Here is an 18,454-nt window from a genome sequence, read left to right on the forward strand (position 1 = left end):
TAAGTATGAAAAGGGGTGATTTGGGTGATCGAATTCAGTTCATTCTCGTAGTATCTCAAATGATTTATTGCTTAACTTAATTTACAAATATATTTTATTGGATATTTAAGTTTAGTGATTTTCAACCTAGGAGGTAGGGGTAGGGGAGAGAGGAAAATCATGTGTGTAAGAAATGGTACGATGATCAGGCAGGGTTGGGGAATATAGGTGTGCCTCTATCCCTCACTCTTGGATCTTTCCTGTAGTGAGGCCTAGTTTCTGCTTTGGATGAAGCATCTCTATATAAGAAGAATTTTGAAAGCAACTACTGTGAATGTTTGGATATCTTGGTGTCAGAGAAACTTGATTGGTTTTAATCAAATGTTAACTTGCATAATGCAGCTTTTTAAAATATGGGCTGGCTGAAGTGAAGTAGCTTTATATTCTCATCCTTTTGATGTATGTACCTTTCAGGGCATGGTAAGATCCTTTCTCGTTCTTTTTTCACTCTTTCTGTGTGTCTTCTAGTTAGTTTCTTTGAGATCTTTGAATTGGTTAAAATTTGCAAGAATTTGAAATATGAACTCACCCTAAATATATTTCCCTGCTTATAGAAATTTCTGTTTATACTAAGTAGATGTTTTTGGCAAAGAATATAAGATGTTTAAAAAACTTAATTCAAGATTGTTGGTTGAAGGCAATAGGATTGAATTTTATTTTATTTTTTTGATGTTTATATTTGAGAGAGAAAGAGCGAGTGGGGGAGGGGCAGACACAGAGGGAGGAAGAGGAAGAGAGAGATGGAGACACAGAATCCAAAGCAGGCTCCAGGCTCTGAGCTGTCAGCACAGAGCCTGACGTAGGGCTTGAGTCCACGAGCCAGGAGACCATGACCTGAACCAAAGTCAGACACTTAACCGACTGAGCCACCCTGGCGCCCGTAGGAGTGAGTTTTTTAAGGTCTTGAGCTGTACTTTTAAAAGATATTATCTTAAGGGGCATCTGGGGTGGCTCAGTCAGTTAAGTGTCCGACTTCAGCTCAGGTCATGATCTCATGGTTTGTGAGTTCGAGCCCTGCGTCATGCTCTGTGCTCAGAACCTGGAGCCTGCTTCAGATTCTGTGTCTCCATCTCTCTCTTCCTCTCCCCTGCTCTTTCTCTGCTCCTCCCCTGCTTGTGCTCTGTCTCTCTCAAAAATAAATAAACATAAAAAAATTAAGTAAAATTTTAAAAAAGATAGTATCTTTTAAAAAAAGTGCCATGTGTACCCTGACATATTTTGTTAGTGTTATTTATGTAGAGCAGAGCAGTAAGTCTGTCAGTGATGTGAATTTCACTTTTCTCTGAATTTAAAACCCCAGCTGTAGAACTAGATTTGATACATGACAAAGGATTGTTTCCGCTCTTGGTGAGCTGCCTAGTCTACATATAAAATGATATTCAGAATATATGCATAATAATCAAACCCATGAACACACAAAGATCCTTATACATAGCCACGGACAAAATGGTTTTAGTATTTCTGATCTTATTTAGTATCACCAGAAGCCAAATGTTAGTTTCAGTGACTAATGTCTTATTGAAAAGCAGTAAGTTGTTTCACATGGTTTAGACCAAAACTGAATGTACATTCTCTTCATCCTTCTTATTTCTCACGTAGGGGTGATACATTCATAGAAGTGGAAATGACCACGGACATTAAGAAGTACAGAGGAAAGTCTTGCTACCTTTAAATATTTTTTTTAATGTTTATTTTTGAGAGAGAGAGAGAGAGAGAGAGAGAGAGACAGAATGTGAGCGGGGGAGGGGCAGAGAGAGAGGGAGACAGAATCTGAAGCAGGCTCCAGGCTCTGAGCTGTCATCACAGAGCCCCATGCGGGGCTCGAACTCATGAACCGTGAGATCATGACCTGAGCTGAAGTCAGATGCTTAACCGACTGAGCCACCCAGGCGCCCCAAGGCTTGCTACCTTTAAATGTCTTTCTGCCATTTTACTTTTGTCAGCTTTATTAAGATGTAATTTACATACAGGAAAAATTTAGACTTTTTGTGTTTGAGTTGGAATAAATGCATACACTGTTGTAATCCCCATCTCAGCAGAACACAGATCCATTACCCCCAAAATGCCCTAGTGCTGCATCTCTATAATTAAACCCTCCTCCCACTTTCAGCTGGTGACCACTGACCTGTTTTCTGTCTTTTTTTTTTTTTTTTAATTTTTTTAAATGTTTATTTATTTTTGAGACAGAGAGCATGAACAGTGGAGGGTCAGAGAAAGAGGGAGACACAGCATCTGAAACAGGCTCCAGGCTCCGAGCTGTCAGCACAGAGCCCGACGCGGGGCTCGAACCCACAGACTGCGAGATCATGACCTGAGCCGAAGTCGGACGCTTAACCGACTGAGCCACCCAGGCGCCCCCTGTTTTCTGTCTTTATGGGTTTGCCCATCGATCTAGTTTCTTTCACTCAGCATAATGCCTTTGATTTCCACCCATACTGTGGTGGTGTTATAGTTCATTCCTTTAATTGGGGTGCCTGGGTGGCTCAGTTGGTTAAGCGTCCAACTCTTGGTTTCAGCTCAGGTCATCATCTCGCAGTTCATGAGTTTGAACCCCATTTCGGCTCTGCACTGACAGTGTGGAGCCTGCTTGGGATTCTCTCTCTCTCCTCCTTCTGTCTGTCTCTCAAAATAAATAAGTAAACTTTAAAAAATAAAAACAAATATTCCTTTAATTGGAGTAGTATTTCATGGTATGGATGGTTTATTTAACCAGTCTCTGGTGATAGGACATCTGGGTTATTTCCAATTGGGGCAATTATAAAGCTGCTATATAGGTTTGTATATAGGTTTCTTTGTGATCTTAAGTTTTCACTTCTTTTGGATAAATAACTAGTGGGATTGTTGGGTTAAGTTATATGATCAGTGTATGTCCAGCTTTATAAAAAACTGCCAAACTGTTTTGCAAATTGGCCGGGCCATTTTGCATATCTGTTGGCAATACAAGAGAGTTCTAGATGCTCTGCATTCTTGCCAGCCCTTGGCTAAAAAAAATTTTAGCCATTCTGATAGATGTGTAGTGGTATTTTATTGTCATCTTAATTTATGCTGTCCTAATGACTGATGATATCAAATATCTTTTCATGTGTTTTATTTGCCATCCCTTTATCTTCTTTGGTGAAGCATCCATTTTACTTTTAATTCTTCTATTTCCTCAGGTTCATCAGTGTGATATTAGGTGTTAGCCTAAGAATTTCCTGAAGAGAGTGTGTGGGGAGGCAGGGGGAGAGGCAGAGAAGGGAGGTGAGAAGAGAGACAGGCAAGTATGTGTCGGAGCAATGGTCCAATGGCATTTCTTTCTCTCCCTAAAGTATTTAGGGGACTTTTCTTAAATTTTAGGTAGACATTGAAAATAGTAAGCTGGTATAGTGGTTAAGAGCAAGGTCTCTGGAGCCAAACTGGCATCAGAGCATGAGTCCATCACTTCTCAGCTCTGAGACCTTGGGCAAGTAACCAAACTATTTTGCACCTCAGTTTTTCCATCAGAAAAATGAAGATAATAATCCCTTCTCTACAGAGTTATTAGGAAGATTGAATGTGTTAACATTTGTCCAATATCAGGACAGTACCTGGCGTGTAGTAAGCTCTATATCAGTGTTGACTTTTTTTTTTTAATGTTTGTTTATTTTTGAGAGAGAGAGACACAGTGTGAGCAGGAGAGGTGCAGAGAGAGGGGGAGTCACAGAATCTGAAGCAGGCTCCAGGCTCTGAGCTGTCAGCACAGAGCCCCATGCAGGGCTCAGACTCACAGACCATGAGATCATGACCTGAGTCGAAGTCATACACTTAACCCACTGAGCCACCCAGGCGCCCCTCCATGTTGACTCTTGGTGGTGGTGGTGGTGGTGGTCTTTATCCTCACCGTGACCTATTTTTTAGTTGAAAATCAGGGTTTATTTTTATATGCTTCCAGTTGTAAGAGTTAGTTGTCATTTTTCTCTGCTATAACAGTGGAATTCTTAAGATGTTTTGATGGTTAAGGGCAACAGGGCAATTTAAAATAGATACCATGCTAGGGCCACCTGGATTGCTTAGTTTGTGAAGCATCCAGCTATGCACTTCGGCTCAGGTCATGAACTCACGGTTCTTGGGATCCAGCCCCACATGCTGTAGGCACAGAGCCTGCTTGGGATTCTCTCTCTCCCTCTCTCTCTGCCCCTCCCCCGCTTTTGTTCTCTCTCAAGCTTTAAAAAATCAATCAATAGGTCCCATCCTAGAAAATCTAGCATACCTGCTAGACTTAAGCATACAGTGTTTTAAGCTCAGGTATGAATATCAAGAACAGTTAATGCTGTAGTAGTCTAAATATTCCATTTGCTATAGTTTATGGTGGGTTTTGCTTTTCTTGTCCTTCAGTCTGCTCTATTTTTTTAGAAAACAAAGTATATATATTTAACAGGAATCCCTTTTTTGTTGAGAATCCTGATTTGTCCTTGTTTAAAGAAGAAAAACCATCTATGTTAGATTCACAGTTCTGAGCCCTACTTGCTGTAAGGTGGCAAATCTACCACACTTAATTCTCTGAGTCTCATTTCTGATTTGGGCCTTTTTAGGTTGTGGAGATGTTGGAGGTCCCCAATAAGCCCACACAGCTGTCATACAAGTACTACTTCATGTCTGTGAACGCTGCGGAGCGTGAGGACGCCCCTGTGATGGCGCTCTTGCTGCAGCAGTTCAAGGAAAACGTCCAGGAGCTGGTTTTTCGCACAAAATCTGGGAAACCACCTAAAACCGGCACCAAGCGCAAGGTATGATCACATACAGAAATGAGCACAGAATTTGTGTGTTTTAACTTTGTTGCTTTCTTCAACCATTTTTAATATGGGAGATAACTAGATAGGGTTTAAAAAATAAGAATTAGATACGGTTTTTAAGAGATTGGGTGGCAATAAGGCTTAAATAACAATTGTCTATGTTTTCTTGAAAATGCCTGTCTTTTAATTAATAATTAATTATACGCCATTTCCACCAGAAAGTTTGCCAAATACACAGTAGTTACTTAAATTTCCAGTATTTACATCAAAATATTTGCTCAGTAAATATTTGTTGAATGAATAATATTTGTTGATTAATCTTGAGCTATAGTCATTTTAACTGTCTTAACTAATTGCATCACCTGTATTTTTTTTTTTTTTTTTTTTTTTTTTTTTTGCCTACTTGTGTTCTTCATTCTAGCTGTCTGATGATCTGTGTCCAGTAGAACCTAAGAAAACCAAACGATCAGGAGAAATGTGTGCCTTCAATAAAGTTCTAGCTCACTTTGTTGCTATGTGTGATACAAATATGCCATTCGTAGGACTTCGGTTGGAGGTAATTTTTTGGAACAATTTTGAGTATATGAAAGACTAATTTCTAAAATGCCTTGCTACAGCTATGTGGATTCCATTAAGAAAAACCAGAATAGCTGTGATCTTGTTCATTTGGGGAGGGATGGGGTTGAAATCATAGCATCTCATGGTGTACCTGTAAAACACACATTATTTCGTCTTTCTGATTCCAAATTGTGGGCATTCTGTTCTTTATGGAAATGGAAAGTAAATTCTTCCCAAGTTAAAAAAAAAAAAAAAGACATCTTTTGAAAATTAACATCTTAACTTGTATACCTCTTAGTAGGAGCATTATCTCTTTGTGGTAGTTAGTTGATGATGGGGTGCTTATTTTTGAGTTGGTGAAGCCATACATACTGCTTACACACTAATAAACCTGGGTTCCTTTTGAAAAGCAGACCAGAAAGACTATTAAACCCAATTTTTACTGTCACATGGAGTAAGGAACAGACCTACATATAATTAGTGTCTTTCAAGAATATGCAGTTGTGATATCCAGCATGATCCGCAAACATGAGAGGAAAGGGAGGTAACAGAACCTGCATTTTTACATTTCCAAGAAAGGCTTTGGCCAAGGATTGGCATCCCTTTAAAGGGATACACCACGACGTTAATGATTTCGCTCTATTTTAAAGTTTTACTTTTTGTAAGACTCCTTCCCTCTGTAAATTACTATGAATGAAGTGGAGACTTTTACCACAATTAAAACTAAAAAAATTTTTAAAAGAAAAAAACATGTTTATGAGTGAAACAACTGAGGATATAAAAAAAGTAGAAGAAGAAGAAGAGACCTGACAATGTGGAAGTGAATTATTTCAGTTAAACTGACGATGGTAATCTTGGGAAGGAAGACTTATTGAACACTTTGATGCTTTAGAGCAGGAATTGCCAAACTTTTTCTTTTTTTTTTTCTTTTTTAAAAATTTTATTTAAATCTGGCTTAGTTAACATATAGTGTAATAATGATTTCAGGAGTAGAATATAGTGATTCATCTCTTACATATGACACCCAGTGCTCATCCCAACAAGTGCCCTCCTTAGTACCCATCACCCATTTAGCCCATCCCCTCACTCACCTCCCCTCCATCAGTCCTCAGTTCTCTATATTTAAGAATCTCTTATGGTTTGCCTCCCTCTCTCTTTTTATCTTATTTTTCCTTCTCTTCCCCTATGTTCATCTGTTGTGTTTCTTAAATTCCACATGTGAGTGAAATGATATTTATCTTTCTCTAATTTCGCTCAGCATAATACACTCTAGTTCTGTCCACGTTGTTGCAAATTCACCAAACTTTTTGTATAAAGGGCCAGATAGTAAGTATTTTAGGTGTTGGGGGGGGGTCACATGGTCTCTTATAGCCACTCAGATCTGCTGTTGTAGTGTGACTCAGCCATAGTTGATGTTTAAACAGATGAGTGTGGCTATGTTTCAGTAAAACTTTATTTACAAAAACAGGCAGTGGGCTGGATTTGACCCATGAGCTGTTGTATGCTGACCCCTGTTTTATCGAGCTTTGGGATCTGAAGGCAGAGGGTAAGGTGTAAAACTATAAAGAGCAGGAATAGCCCAGAGAAATCGAGGCCCAGAAACAGTTACCTAAAATAGATGCTCGTGTCCTTGATGTCCTAGCTCCTAGAACTGTGAGCTTGATAAATGTCTTGTCTGGGTACTAGCCATAGCTCCTAAACTGTACAGACAGGGTCCATGCTTCCCATCTACTTGACTGTGTTCTTGGACTTCTTTATTGTGCCCTGTGGATTGATTACACGAATGTCATCCACGTACTACCTTTCTCATGGGAAGGGAGGCTACGTGGTACCCAGGGGCAATGTGATGTCTGTCTCCCTGCTTGCTCTCCTCCCTCCCCACCTACAGGCTCATGATTGCAAGAAATTGTGCCTTTGTAATACCCACAAAGACTAACACCTATAGACATATGTCCTCTCTGTCCCCCTTCTCTGTGTGCCTATACCTGTTGCACATATAGGACATGTAAGAACATTCTGTAGTACTTTGTCAAACTCGGTCAAACTCCTAAACAATCTACTTTTTCTTTTCTCAATAAAAAAGCCATGTTGAAGACAAAAGACAAGCACATTTTCTGCTTAATTTATACTGAGATGTGAATAAATCTCATCTTACAAGGGATGTTTATATCACTGATCCATAGGATAGAGACCATGTTTTTGAGTCTTCCCACACGTTGCTTCCTTTTGAACCTGAACTCCTGTGGCCTATTTGGTCAGCAGCTATTTTTCTTAAACATGTGCCCTTTCCAGGCCCAAAGCAGGGCTCAGTCAAATACTTAGAGCTGTTTTAAATCCTTTCTGGAACAAGGTGGGTATAAATAAATAGCCTGCCATAGAAGACCCAGGAATATGAGCCAAAGGCAGTCTTCTCTTTGGTAGATCAGATGACTTTTTGGCATACCTACATAACCTGCAGTTCCACTCACGGGGCCTCAGGCACTATCCCTGCGTTGGTCTTTTCAACTCACTTTCCAAATCCTCCAGTTGAGAAAGATATCTCATTGGAAAACTGCATAAATTGGAAATCTTTTTTTTCTTGGGTTTCACCCAGGAAATGGTTTAATTGTTAAAAATGTATTCCAGGTAAGTTACAAACTACAAACTATTGTTTGTGATTAAAAGTGAGATGTGACTAGGCCTTAGACCTAGTGTTTTGAACACTATGTTTTGACCAAACATAATTGAATTACACAAGAAAACCAGTCTTATTTTGCAGTTGCCTCATTTGGAACCATCAGGATTGATTCTGGATTACTTTTGGCTCGCTGCCAAAGTAGATCAATCTCCAGAATTCTGAATATTTGCCACCTGGAGGTGTTTTTTGTTTTTTGTTTTTTTTTTTTAACTAGAAGCTCTGGGTCACCTTTGAGTTTCACTGGACTTGACACAGTTGCCCAGGAAATCAAATGATGGAGGACAGTGTGCATGCCTAATACGTTGTAACTTTGGAACAGAGTAGTTCTAGAAGAGGTGCCATGAGAGTGGACAGTAGTACTTAGAAAAGGAAGTTTCCTCTGTAAAATTGCTGATCTGATCTAACTACTTCTGTCTTACCAGTTGTCCAATCTGGAGATTCCCCATCAGGGAGTGCAGATGGAAGGTGATGGCTTCAGCCACGCAATACGCTTACTAAAGTAAGTCTCCGTCCTGTGTCTCACTCAGGGCCACGCATTAGAAGTCACATCTGCTAGAGCCGCTCCTCTCCTACTGTGAGACTGCATAAAGCAGAGTTCCCAACTTGTGCACATCACTGATTTCTGCACGGAATTACTGAGGTCTGGGGGAGGATTCTCTTTTCACCTGCCGAGTGGAGGTCCAGCACCACTTGGTATTTGAGGATGTCTTTCCTCTGCATTTCTTTTCCTTCGTTTAATGGATGTTTCCTGAGTGCAACGGTGTATCAGGTTTGAATTCTGCTAGGGCCCTTCAGGATGCCGTGGGTGGGAGGATCTGAGCTGGTTTGGAAGCCAGACAGGGTAGCCCTGAGGGAGTACCTGTCATACTGGAACTGAAAGTGAGGTGAGAATTAGGTAGAGAGGGAGCTGAGGGGGGAGTGGGCAGTCCTAACTAGAAGGGATAATTGCTGATGTGGAGTCTTGGAGGCAAGAGAAAGAAAGCTCTATGTCCCGGAACTGAAAGGAGGTCAGAGTGTCAGGAGTTGAGAGAGATGAAGCTGGAGCCAGAAGGGGGAAAGGGATCAGATCCTGAAGGACTTTGGAAGTGTCCTTAAGGGATGTAGACTTTATCCTAATGGCGATTTTAAGCAGCAGCTGACATCATTAGATAGGTGTTTTTGAAAGCTTATCCTGAAAGCCATATAGAGAATAAATTGCAGGAGAACAAGACTAAGTAGTGAAACCAGTCGCTGAAGTGGTTCACGCCAGAGTTGTTAGTAGCTTAGACCTCGTAAGGTTCCACAAGGACTCAGGGAATGGAATATTCAAGGGTTGGTGATGAGATTGATGTTGAAGGTAAGAAAGAGAGGATGGCACAGAAGCCTGTTCGTTTCATCTTAGGCACGTGATGGATGATTGTGGTGTTTCCTGAGATAAGGGATACCTAAGATGTGAGTTTGAAGGGGCTTTGCTAGGTTTGAGGTGCCAACACATGCCTTTGGCCGGGCAGGGCTGTGTATCAAGCTCAGGTGACAGGCCTGGGCAGGAGAAGTAGATGAGTCATCACGAAGCTGATAGTAATTGAGCTGGGATATTAAAATAGATTGCCAGGAAAGAGTATACGAGGGAGTTGGGCAGAGGGCTTGGTTCTAAATGGATCGAGGACAGGAGGCCAAAGGATGCTTAGAAGGAAAGCTAAGATGGTGCATGTGCTACATAAGGTGACCAGGATGGACTTGCAAAGCTAGCGTGCCATTTAAGAGACCAACCTTTTTGGTGCAGTAAACAGTTTTTCTCAGGGTGTGTGTGTGTTGGTGGGGGGGTGTTGCATTGTTTCTTAGGTGTTGCTTAATAATACAAATCACAGAAGCAGTTTTTACTTCTCGAATTTCTCTGTCTGCCAAAATATGGCAGCTCTATGATTTGAGCCAGTGGGTCTTTAATTTTTATTTCCTTGGGAATCAGTTGGTTTCTGTGGAAGATGGGAAGGGCTAGCAAATAGCACGTTCTCCACCCTTGCGTCATGGTGCTCACTTGAGTTGGAGTTGAAAGAATGGCTTTCCCTTCCTGGCTGTGTAAACACCCTTTCTACAAAAAGTTCTCAGGGTCTCGAGAGAGCTGGCCTTGTAATGAAAATCAGTAGAGAAATGTGATACTTTTAATGGCTTTTGGTCTTGAATTACTTCTGCCTAAAGTATAGGGGATTGGTTTTTGTTTTTTTTTTTTTTAATCTTTTCACTCTTCTTGGTAACTGCAGATAAATAGATAATGTTAACATTTGTGTTCTACTCTCTTAGTTATGTTTTTCATGTGTTGCAAGTCTTAAAATATCTTGTTCTCAGCATATTTACAAAGAAATTCCAACCCCCTTCCTTCTTGAATTCAAGAGAACCCATAATATAGTCCTACCTAGGAAGGAAGCATTTCCTATGTTTTAAGCTTCATCTTATAATAGTTTTTTAAAAGTCTTTATAATATCCTGGCTATTATTTTATTCAAAACTTAAAAGGAGAAAATATAGAGATGGATAAATTAAAGATATCAGTCTGTCTGGTGCCTGCTGTCTACTATGGGGGTAGTAGAATGAAAGGAAGACGGAAAAAGTAAGCAATAAATGTGTAAACATGGTTTTATGAAATTAAAATCTGGCAAAGGTCTAATTAGTATATAATTGCTTTAACGCATTTAATCTTTAGAGGGTCCTAAGCCTTAGTCCTAGATACATTAATATTAAATGTGTAGATGAGTCGTTGATACTTCAAAGCTTTAAATTTGAGGACATTTTTCTCCGCTTTGTTAAAAATATGTTCTGTTCTTGTACAACTTTTTGAAAATCTGTTGAGCAGGCTTCCCTGATCTATCTGTGAAAGTATCATGGTAAACACCTTAGATTGCTAGGGCTCATGGGTGTGTTGCCTCGTGTAGATTCCAAAGAGCCTTGATCTGACAGCACAGATGACACAGATCGCCAGAGCAGCACGCTCACAGTGCCTAGTTTTGAGCTCTTGAGCCAACTTCCCTTCTTCTGAACTAACATTACAGTATCAGTCAATGGTTGGTGCCGGTCTGCTGTCCGTACCCACAAGGTTTTTTTTGTCTTGTCCGTTGTGTTTCTTTGCCTCTTGCAGCTTATGCAAATAATGCATAGGCACAGCTCATTTTTGCAAGTTGTGGGACTTAGCTTACATCAGTGGAGTGACTCAGTCCTTTTGCATATGCAGGTGCAGCCTTTATAAAACCCTCTTCACTTTCCTTGTAGGCACCGTGTGGCGCTTCTTGTACTAGCACTTTCAGTGACCTCCCCGCTTGTGCACCACAGGACCATAGTGTGGTCCCTGACGTTTGTAAAACCCCTCAGAACGGAACCGACATGCGGCACGCTGTGGCGCTAACACACCCTTGCCCCGGAAGACCAGAGCCTAGTTCCTACGTTTTTTCCATACTCAGAATTCTAGGAGAAAAATCAGCCAGGGGTAGCTGTTGACGTTACAAAAAACTTTTTTTGGATTGGTAGAAATTTTCAGATAAATTTAACCCATGGTCCAGGAAACCTCTTCCACGGTTCTTAATTTTTGGTGAATATAACAGTATTTTGAGTTTGTAGTAAATTTGTCAGGTTTCCTCACATGGGGGAGGATTAAAGGTATAATTGTAGTTTATTTTTGTTCTGTTACATTTGTAACCTTAAAAGCAAGTGAAAGGTTACAGGTTCCTTGAAGTAGAGCCAATTCTATCTGTATCACAGATGAAGAAGATGACATAGAATGCATTGTCAGGCTCATGCTGTCCCTCAGAGCATAAATCGAAAGGAGTCTTACTTTTCTTCTTTGAAAACATGCCGGATTCTGTGTGTTCATTTTCTAACCAGATGGATTTCGTGAAACACCTATTTATGTGAAAGGAAGATAATGTGCTGCATTTACATTTCTTAAATCAAGATTTAAAAATCTGTCTGAATTGGCTGCTTTATATCTCTTATGGTTGGGGTTATGTTTTCAGGGATAAGGACAGGCAAAAGTCCTCAGTATACCTATGAAGTTTTCATGAGAAGCATATATGTAACGTATGCAGTTACTATATATAGTTACCCCTAGCAACACTGGACAAAATCTTTCTGGTAATGAGTGATAAACGTATGTAGTATGAAAGAATAACTTTGGAAAACATTAAAAAAAACTGTACACTTAAGAGGAGCTGTGGTGGAATTTTTAAGTCAATGAGAAAATTTTAGTACTATGTGAATTCTGTTTTTGTGTAACCTGTGTAGCTGTTCTCTCTCCTACAAATTTTGTTTTTTATCGTATGCAATCTCTGTCCGTCTTTTGCTCTCATAAATTGTTTATCCTGGGCAAGTGGTTCTCAACGCAAGGGTGATTTTGCCCCCCAGTGGACATTTGGCAATGTTTGGAGGTATTTTTTGTTATTGTTAACTGAGAAGAGGGGGTGGGAGTTACTACTGGCATCTGGTAGGCAGAGGCCAAGGCTACACAACAAAAAATTATCCAGCCTAAAATGTCAGTATTGCTGAGGTTGAGAACCCTGTTCTAGGTGTTTCTGAATAAGAGGCCTGAATCAAGATTCCGTATTTCCAATTGTTTTTTGACTTAGATATAGATAATCTTTATACCAAGTCTGAGAATTAATCTACCTTCCTTATGAGTTAAAGTATAATGTGTAATTAAAAAATCTGTTATCTCATTATTTCATCTGTTACTGAAAAACCAGTGAAAATGTCCACAAAGTAGCAAGAAGAAAACGGGTGGGTACGTATTTTAGTAGGTAGGTATTTTACGACACCAAAACTGATACATTCCTCTTCTATATGAGATACATGTAAGTAACAATATGTCAAATGAGTTGAGACATGCAAAGCTCCATCCCATGAGTGTTCCCTCTACAGAAGAGGAGAGGAGGGGGCAGATAGTGAACCTGGCGTTTTGTCTTGGCAGTCAGCGAGCGAGACTTGGTTTTACTGCAAAGGGGAACTAACAAATACGAATACCGACCGTATCGGCTGCCATGAGCACTTTACATATGTTGTGTCATGTTTTAAGATCAGTGACCCACAAGGTAATTATTTATCTCCATTTTGTAGTCAGGGAAACAAATTCAGAGAGGTTAAATGTGGCTGAGTCAGAAGTAGAATGCAGGTCTATGACTCCAAAGCCCACATTGTTTCCACTGTATCATTCTGCCCTGGAAGAGGGGTTTTACGAGTGTTTTGTTCTCCTTAGGTTTTCCTTGAGGATGTTCTAGGTAGATTTCATAGAAAGCCAACATCCTTGATTTTCACTCTGAAGAATCGTGGTGTTTCTAATAACGAGATTAAGGATGAAGACAAACACTGTTAAAACACTCAGACACACACTTTGTTCAGCCAAGAGGTCCTAATCCATGTTGGCGTGAATGGAGACGGGTTAAATGCTGTGTATTGCCGTGAATTGCTATGGATCACTTCCTTCTTTTGCAGAAGGTGCCTAGTAGTGGAGTTTGAACTGCCTGTTGTGTAGATTGTGCTTTTGTCTTTCTGTGATGCCAAGTACACTTCATGTGCTATCTTTCGCCGCCAGAATTCCTCCCTGTAAGGGTGTGAATGAGGAAACCCAAAAGGCTTTGGACCGCTCTCTCCTTGATTGCACTTTCCGATTGCAAGGTAGAAATAACCGCACGTGGGTGGCAGAGCTAGTGTTTGCAAATTGCCCACTTAATGGCACTTCTACCAGGGAGCAAGGTGAGATGCTTCACACATTTTGTCTTTGCATATTTCTTTTTTTTTTTTTTTTCATATTGATAGCTATTAATCCTCTTTTCTTTCTTTTTTTTTGTTTTTGTTTTTGTTTTTGTTTTTTAAATCCTGTAGGGCCATCCCGGCATGTTTATCTGACATATGAAAACCTGCTGTCCGAACCAGTTGGTGGTAGAAAAGTTGTTGAAATGTTCCTTAATGACTGGAATAGCATTGCACGATTATATGAGTGTGTGTTGGAATTTGCACGTTCTCTACCAGGTACGTGCGATGATCTTCCTTTTGTCGGGGGGAAGCCTCCCCCTTCCTTTTTTTAACTGAAGAAGTAAAAGATGCACATTATAAAAAAAAAAAAAAAATTCTTTTTTTTCAGGAGAATATCTAATGAAAAAATAAGTTTCCCTTTTACCTCAGGCTTTTATTTCCTTCCCCCAGTTTCTGAGTTCTCAACTCAGTTTCTTAGGTATCCAGAAATCGTTACTCCTAGCTATACCGTATTATAGTAATAGGTAGTATTTAGTGAGAGTTTACTACATGCTATATGATGTAATAAACAGTTTGCTTGTGTTGACCCATTTAATCCTTGCAATCACCCTGTGAGGTAGGTAATTTATTACTCCTCATTTCACGAATGAAGGAAACAAGTCACTGAGAAGCTTGCTGAAGGTCGCATAGCTAGTGAAGGGTAGAGCTGCAACTGGAGCTTCCTGACCATTGTGCTGTATACTGCCTGAGTATCTCTCTGCCCTGCCCTGCACCCCTTGTTTCCAAATGGAAATGGAAGCCCACTATCTATGCTGTTGCTTTCCTTGTTTTATTTTTAATTCTTTTGTAACGAAATCACATATTTAGAGCTCTCAGCCTGTCTGGGCATATGATACTGCCACCATGTGTGTTTTAAAGTTTTGCGAGTTATCTTAATCTCCCTTTTGCTTCTTCTCTCTCTAGACATACCTGCGCATCTAAATATTTTCTCGGAAGTTCGTGTTTATAATTATCGAAAACTTATCTTGTGTTATGGAACCACCAAGGGAAGCTCAGTAAGTCTGTGAACTTAGTAAAACTGAAGTTCCTCTCCTAAATCTTCTAAAATTTTTTTTTCATGTTTATTCATTTTTGAGAGAGCAGGGGAGGGGCAGAGAGACAGAGAGAGAGAGAGAGAGAGACATAGAATCCGAAGCTGGCTCCAGGCTCTGAGCTGTCAGCACAGAGCCTGACGCGGGGCTAGAACCCACAAACCGTGAGATCATGACCTGAGTCGAAGTCAGATGCTTAACCGACTGAGCCACCCAGGTGCCCCATCTCCTAAATCTTCTAAAAAGCAAGAATTTCAAAACTATGAAAACTACCTTGAAATAATTGAGGACTCAAATAAATATTGGGGATAAAAATGATAAACTTTAAGTACTTTGATGATATTTAATGTATTATAATGTTTAACTCTTTAAAATCAAAAGCAAAAATTATGCCCTCTTTGATGGGGTATATAATCTTGATGAGTTTTGGACAAGGTAATGTACTTTTGGTGTTTGTATTTGTTTTCTTCACGGATTTCAAATCTGGTTAGTAGCAGGATCACTTTAATGAAAGATTATGAATGGTTTTGAACAATACAGTATGTCTCTGCTTTTGGTCACATGACTATCAACATTGTTTGGTCCTGTCTCAGTCTTGAAGGTATTCCCTGTAATCTCTTATTTCCTTATTTTCTTCCCACCCCATATGTAAAGTCCTAGAAATTTCGCATAAAAATTCAGCCAGCTGGCTTCTTTCAGGACTCTTCTACATCAAGTAATATCAGAAATTCCTTGAGTGTTTTAAAATCTATTAACTGAAGGCATCTGTGTTGGAGGTGGCTTCCTTTCCCTTTACGACAGTGCTCACCCAGAGGGTGACTTTTCTTCAGTCCTAGATAAGAAACACCCCATGATGGTTTTTAAATAAAATTTAATCCAAATTGTCTTCTTTAGCACCTTCTCTTTCTGTTTTATTTAGTGGAAGTGGGCTAATACATAGTCTGCAAATGTACTGGCCCATAGTACCAGTACATCTGGAGTTCACAGAGTCCAGCCTTCTGGCTGGCTTTCCAAAAAGACCTCATGTACATCTTTGGCGTTTTGCCTTACTGTTGAAACATTGTTTTTTCTTCTGCTGGAATCTGTTACTTTCTCAGTTTCTGAAACCTGTAATCTCTTTGATTTAGATTAGTATCCAGTGGAATTCCATACATCAGAAATTTCACATCTCTTTGGGAACTGTTGGTCCAAACTCAGGTTGCAGTAACTGTCACAATACCATTCTCCATCAGCTTCAAGAAATGTTCAACAAAACACCGAATGTGGTTCAGTTATTACAGGTAATTAAGTTTACTTTCTGTGTAAAAATAAGAGTCAGTGTCAGGGTCTCATGTAAGGCTCCTCAAAAAATCGTGTGGTCTTGTCTTCAGTGACAAGGATGTGTATTTTTGTCTTTTATATATTGCATTCTTCTTGGGGAATTTTCTTTTGATTCAAAGTAGATGCAGTGATATAATTTGCATTCTCTTCAAGGGAACGTTGTATGGAACGTGCCAGAAAGACATTGTCTCACTTATGACCAGAAGAGATTCTGAGGCTTTAGCATTTGTATGGAAACCGGTTGCTCTCATTGTGTCTCTTTTAGGTACTCTTTGATACTCAGGCTCCGTTAAATGCCATCAACAAACTCCCCACTGTGCCGATGTTGGGCTTGACCCAGAGAACCAATACTGCTTACCAGTGCTTCTCCATCCTGCCACAGTCGTCCACCCACATCAGACTGGCCTTCAGGAACATGTATTGCATTGATATTTACTGCCGGAGCCGAGGCGTGGTGGCAATACGGGATGGTGCCTATAGTCTTTTTGACAATAGCAAGTTAGTTGAAGGTTTTTATCCTGCACCCGGACTAAAGGTAACCGACTTCGGTATTCTAGCATGAGTAAACATAGACATCGCTAAAACAGTTGCTTTGAGGGGGAAATAATGGGGAAAAGCAACAAATTCCTGCTTAAAGTTAATAAGCAGCTGTGTTAGTTCGTCATCTCTGCAACTTCATTCTGAAGGAGCAGGAGGTTCTCATGAGGTGCTGTGCCTATGTGTATGAGATGATAAATTCTCCTTTCCTTGTAATGAGTAAGGTGGAGGGTAGTGCAGAGAGTCCCGTTTGCTAGTTGGAACTTCAAGGAACTTCAGCAATGTCTTTATCCTTGATTATTGAGAAGGTTTGATTCATCAGTTCAACCATGACGGTTTTTTTTGTTTGTTTGTTTTTAATGTAGGATCCTGGGCCACAATATCTGCAGATTCTGGTATAATAGCTCAATTGTATATGCTTCTAGTTTAGAGTCAGATGGTTCCAAATGGCTTGTTTTGAAAATTTGTCCCTTGCAACCCACTCTTGCCATTTTCCTGTTCTGTTTTCAGCTCTTATATGAGGATTCTCTTGGTATTTACATCTCTGTCCCTAAATGAAATGCTTACATTGCTGTTCGTGGACTTCTTGGTTGAGGGCATTATCTGATTCTCACAATGGAAGATGAGGATTTAATTCTTTTTTAATTTGTATATGCTCCTTCTTCCTTCCAGGCTGCTCCCAGTATACCTTCTTTCTTTCCTCCTATCCTTGCAATATGGCTAGGCAGCAATTATGATTAGATAATTTTTCGGTGTTGTCATTATTATAAATATGTAAACACTGTCCACCAAGCTTACTATGATTACTTTTCCTTTCTTGTTCAACATTTTATTTTCCTGGGAATTATTAATTTACTTTTTTTTTTCTTCTTAGCTTTCTCTGTACTTATCACTAACTCAACCTTAGAGTCTCTCCCATGTATGTAACTTTCCCCTCCGCGCATTCATATATGAGCTCCCTCACTGGTTTCATCTTGAAGAAATCTCTTCTATAATCCTCTGACCTCCAATCTGGAATGGTAGTGCTCCAGACCTGTTGCACAGTTTTGATTCAGGAATCTGTAGAAGGATGGTGAAGAGGGAGAGAGAGTCCTTTACTTCTCTCTTGTGTTGCATGCCTTGTGGCTTTGCACCGCAGGTCGTCTTCTTGGTTTACTCCATTGTTTTTGTAGAAAACCTCCTACATAGTTTCCTGGAAGAAGGTATGTGGGAGGTTAATTTGAGACCTTGTGTGCCTAAAAACATCTTTAGTTTACCCTCATCTGATTGAGAGAATGGCTAAGTGTAGAATTTGAGATTATAATCATTTTCTGTGAGAATTTTGAAGACATTGCTCCATTGTCTTCTAACTTCTGTTGTGACCACTGAAGGATTTAATCTCATTCCAGTTCTTGAACCTTATGTAATTAAGTGGGCTCTTTCACTCTGGAAACCCACATCCTTTTGCTCTGGGAATTGCCTTGTATCATTTCTCAATTCTTCTTTGTTTTCTCTGTTAGCTCTTCCTGGAACCCCTACTATTCTGATTGGTATCCTGGACTTTTCCTCTAGTTTTCTTATCTTCCCTGTTTTTGTCTCTATTTTTGGGAGATTTCCTCATGTTTTCTTTCAAGCTTTCTATTTTTGATAATTTTTTTTGTGATCTTTTAAAACATTCCCAGGAGTTCTCTGTTGTTTCTAAATAGTCATTAAATGTTCATTTTATGATACCTTGTCATAAATGGCTGTCTTATCTTCTCGTACCTCTTTTCTTCCTACATACTTTCCATT

The 18,454-nt window shown here is 39.8% G+C and overlaps 1 protein-coding gene across 3 annotated transcripts in view; it reads left to right on the forward strand.

Annotated features, from left to right (window-relative positions):
- MED14 (mediator complex subunit 14) overlaps window positions 1-18,454 on the forward strand; it is a 65,395-nt gene that overhangs the window by 28,976 nt on the left and 17,965 nt on the right. For all 3 annotated transcript variants that reach the window (XM_053891704.1, XM_053891705.1, XM_053891703.1), the window contains exons 14-21: window positions 4,590-4,784; window positions 5,212-5,346; window positions 8,448-8,524; window positions 13,576-13,736; window positions 13,866-14,012; window positions 14,700-14,791; window positions 15,955-16,107; window positions 16,413-16,682. In XM_053891704.1, the coding sequence (XP_053747679.1) occupies window positions 4,590-4,784; window positions 5,212-5,346; window positions 8,448-8,524; window positions 13,576-13,736; window positions 13,866-14,012; window positions 14,700-14,791; window positions 15,955-16,107; window positions 16,413-16,682 (1,230 nt within the window). The remainder of the gene's footprint in view (window positions 1-4,589; window positions 4,785-5,211; window positions 5,347-8,447; window positions 8,525-13,575; window positions 13,737-13,865; window positions 14,013-14,699; window positions 14,792-15,954; window positions 16,108-16,412; window positions 16,683-18,454) is intronic.

The sequence above is a fragment of the Panthera pardus genome, unplaced genomic scaffold, assembly GCF_024362965.1.
Source record: "Panthera pardus isolate Hobbes unplaced genomic scaffold, ASM2436296v1 HiC_scaffold_27, whole genome shotgun sequence".
Taxonomy (NCBI): Eukaryota; Metazoa; Chordata; class Mammalia; order Carnivora; family Felidae; genus Panthera; species Panthera pardus.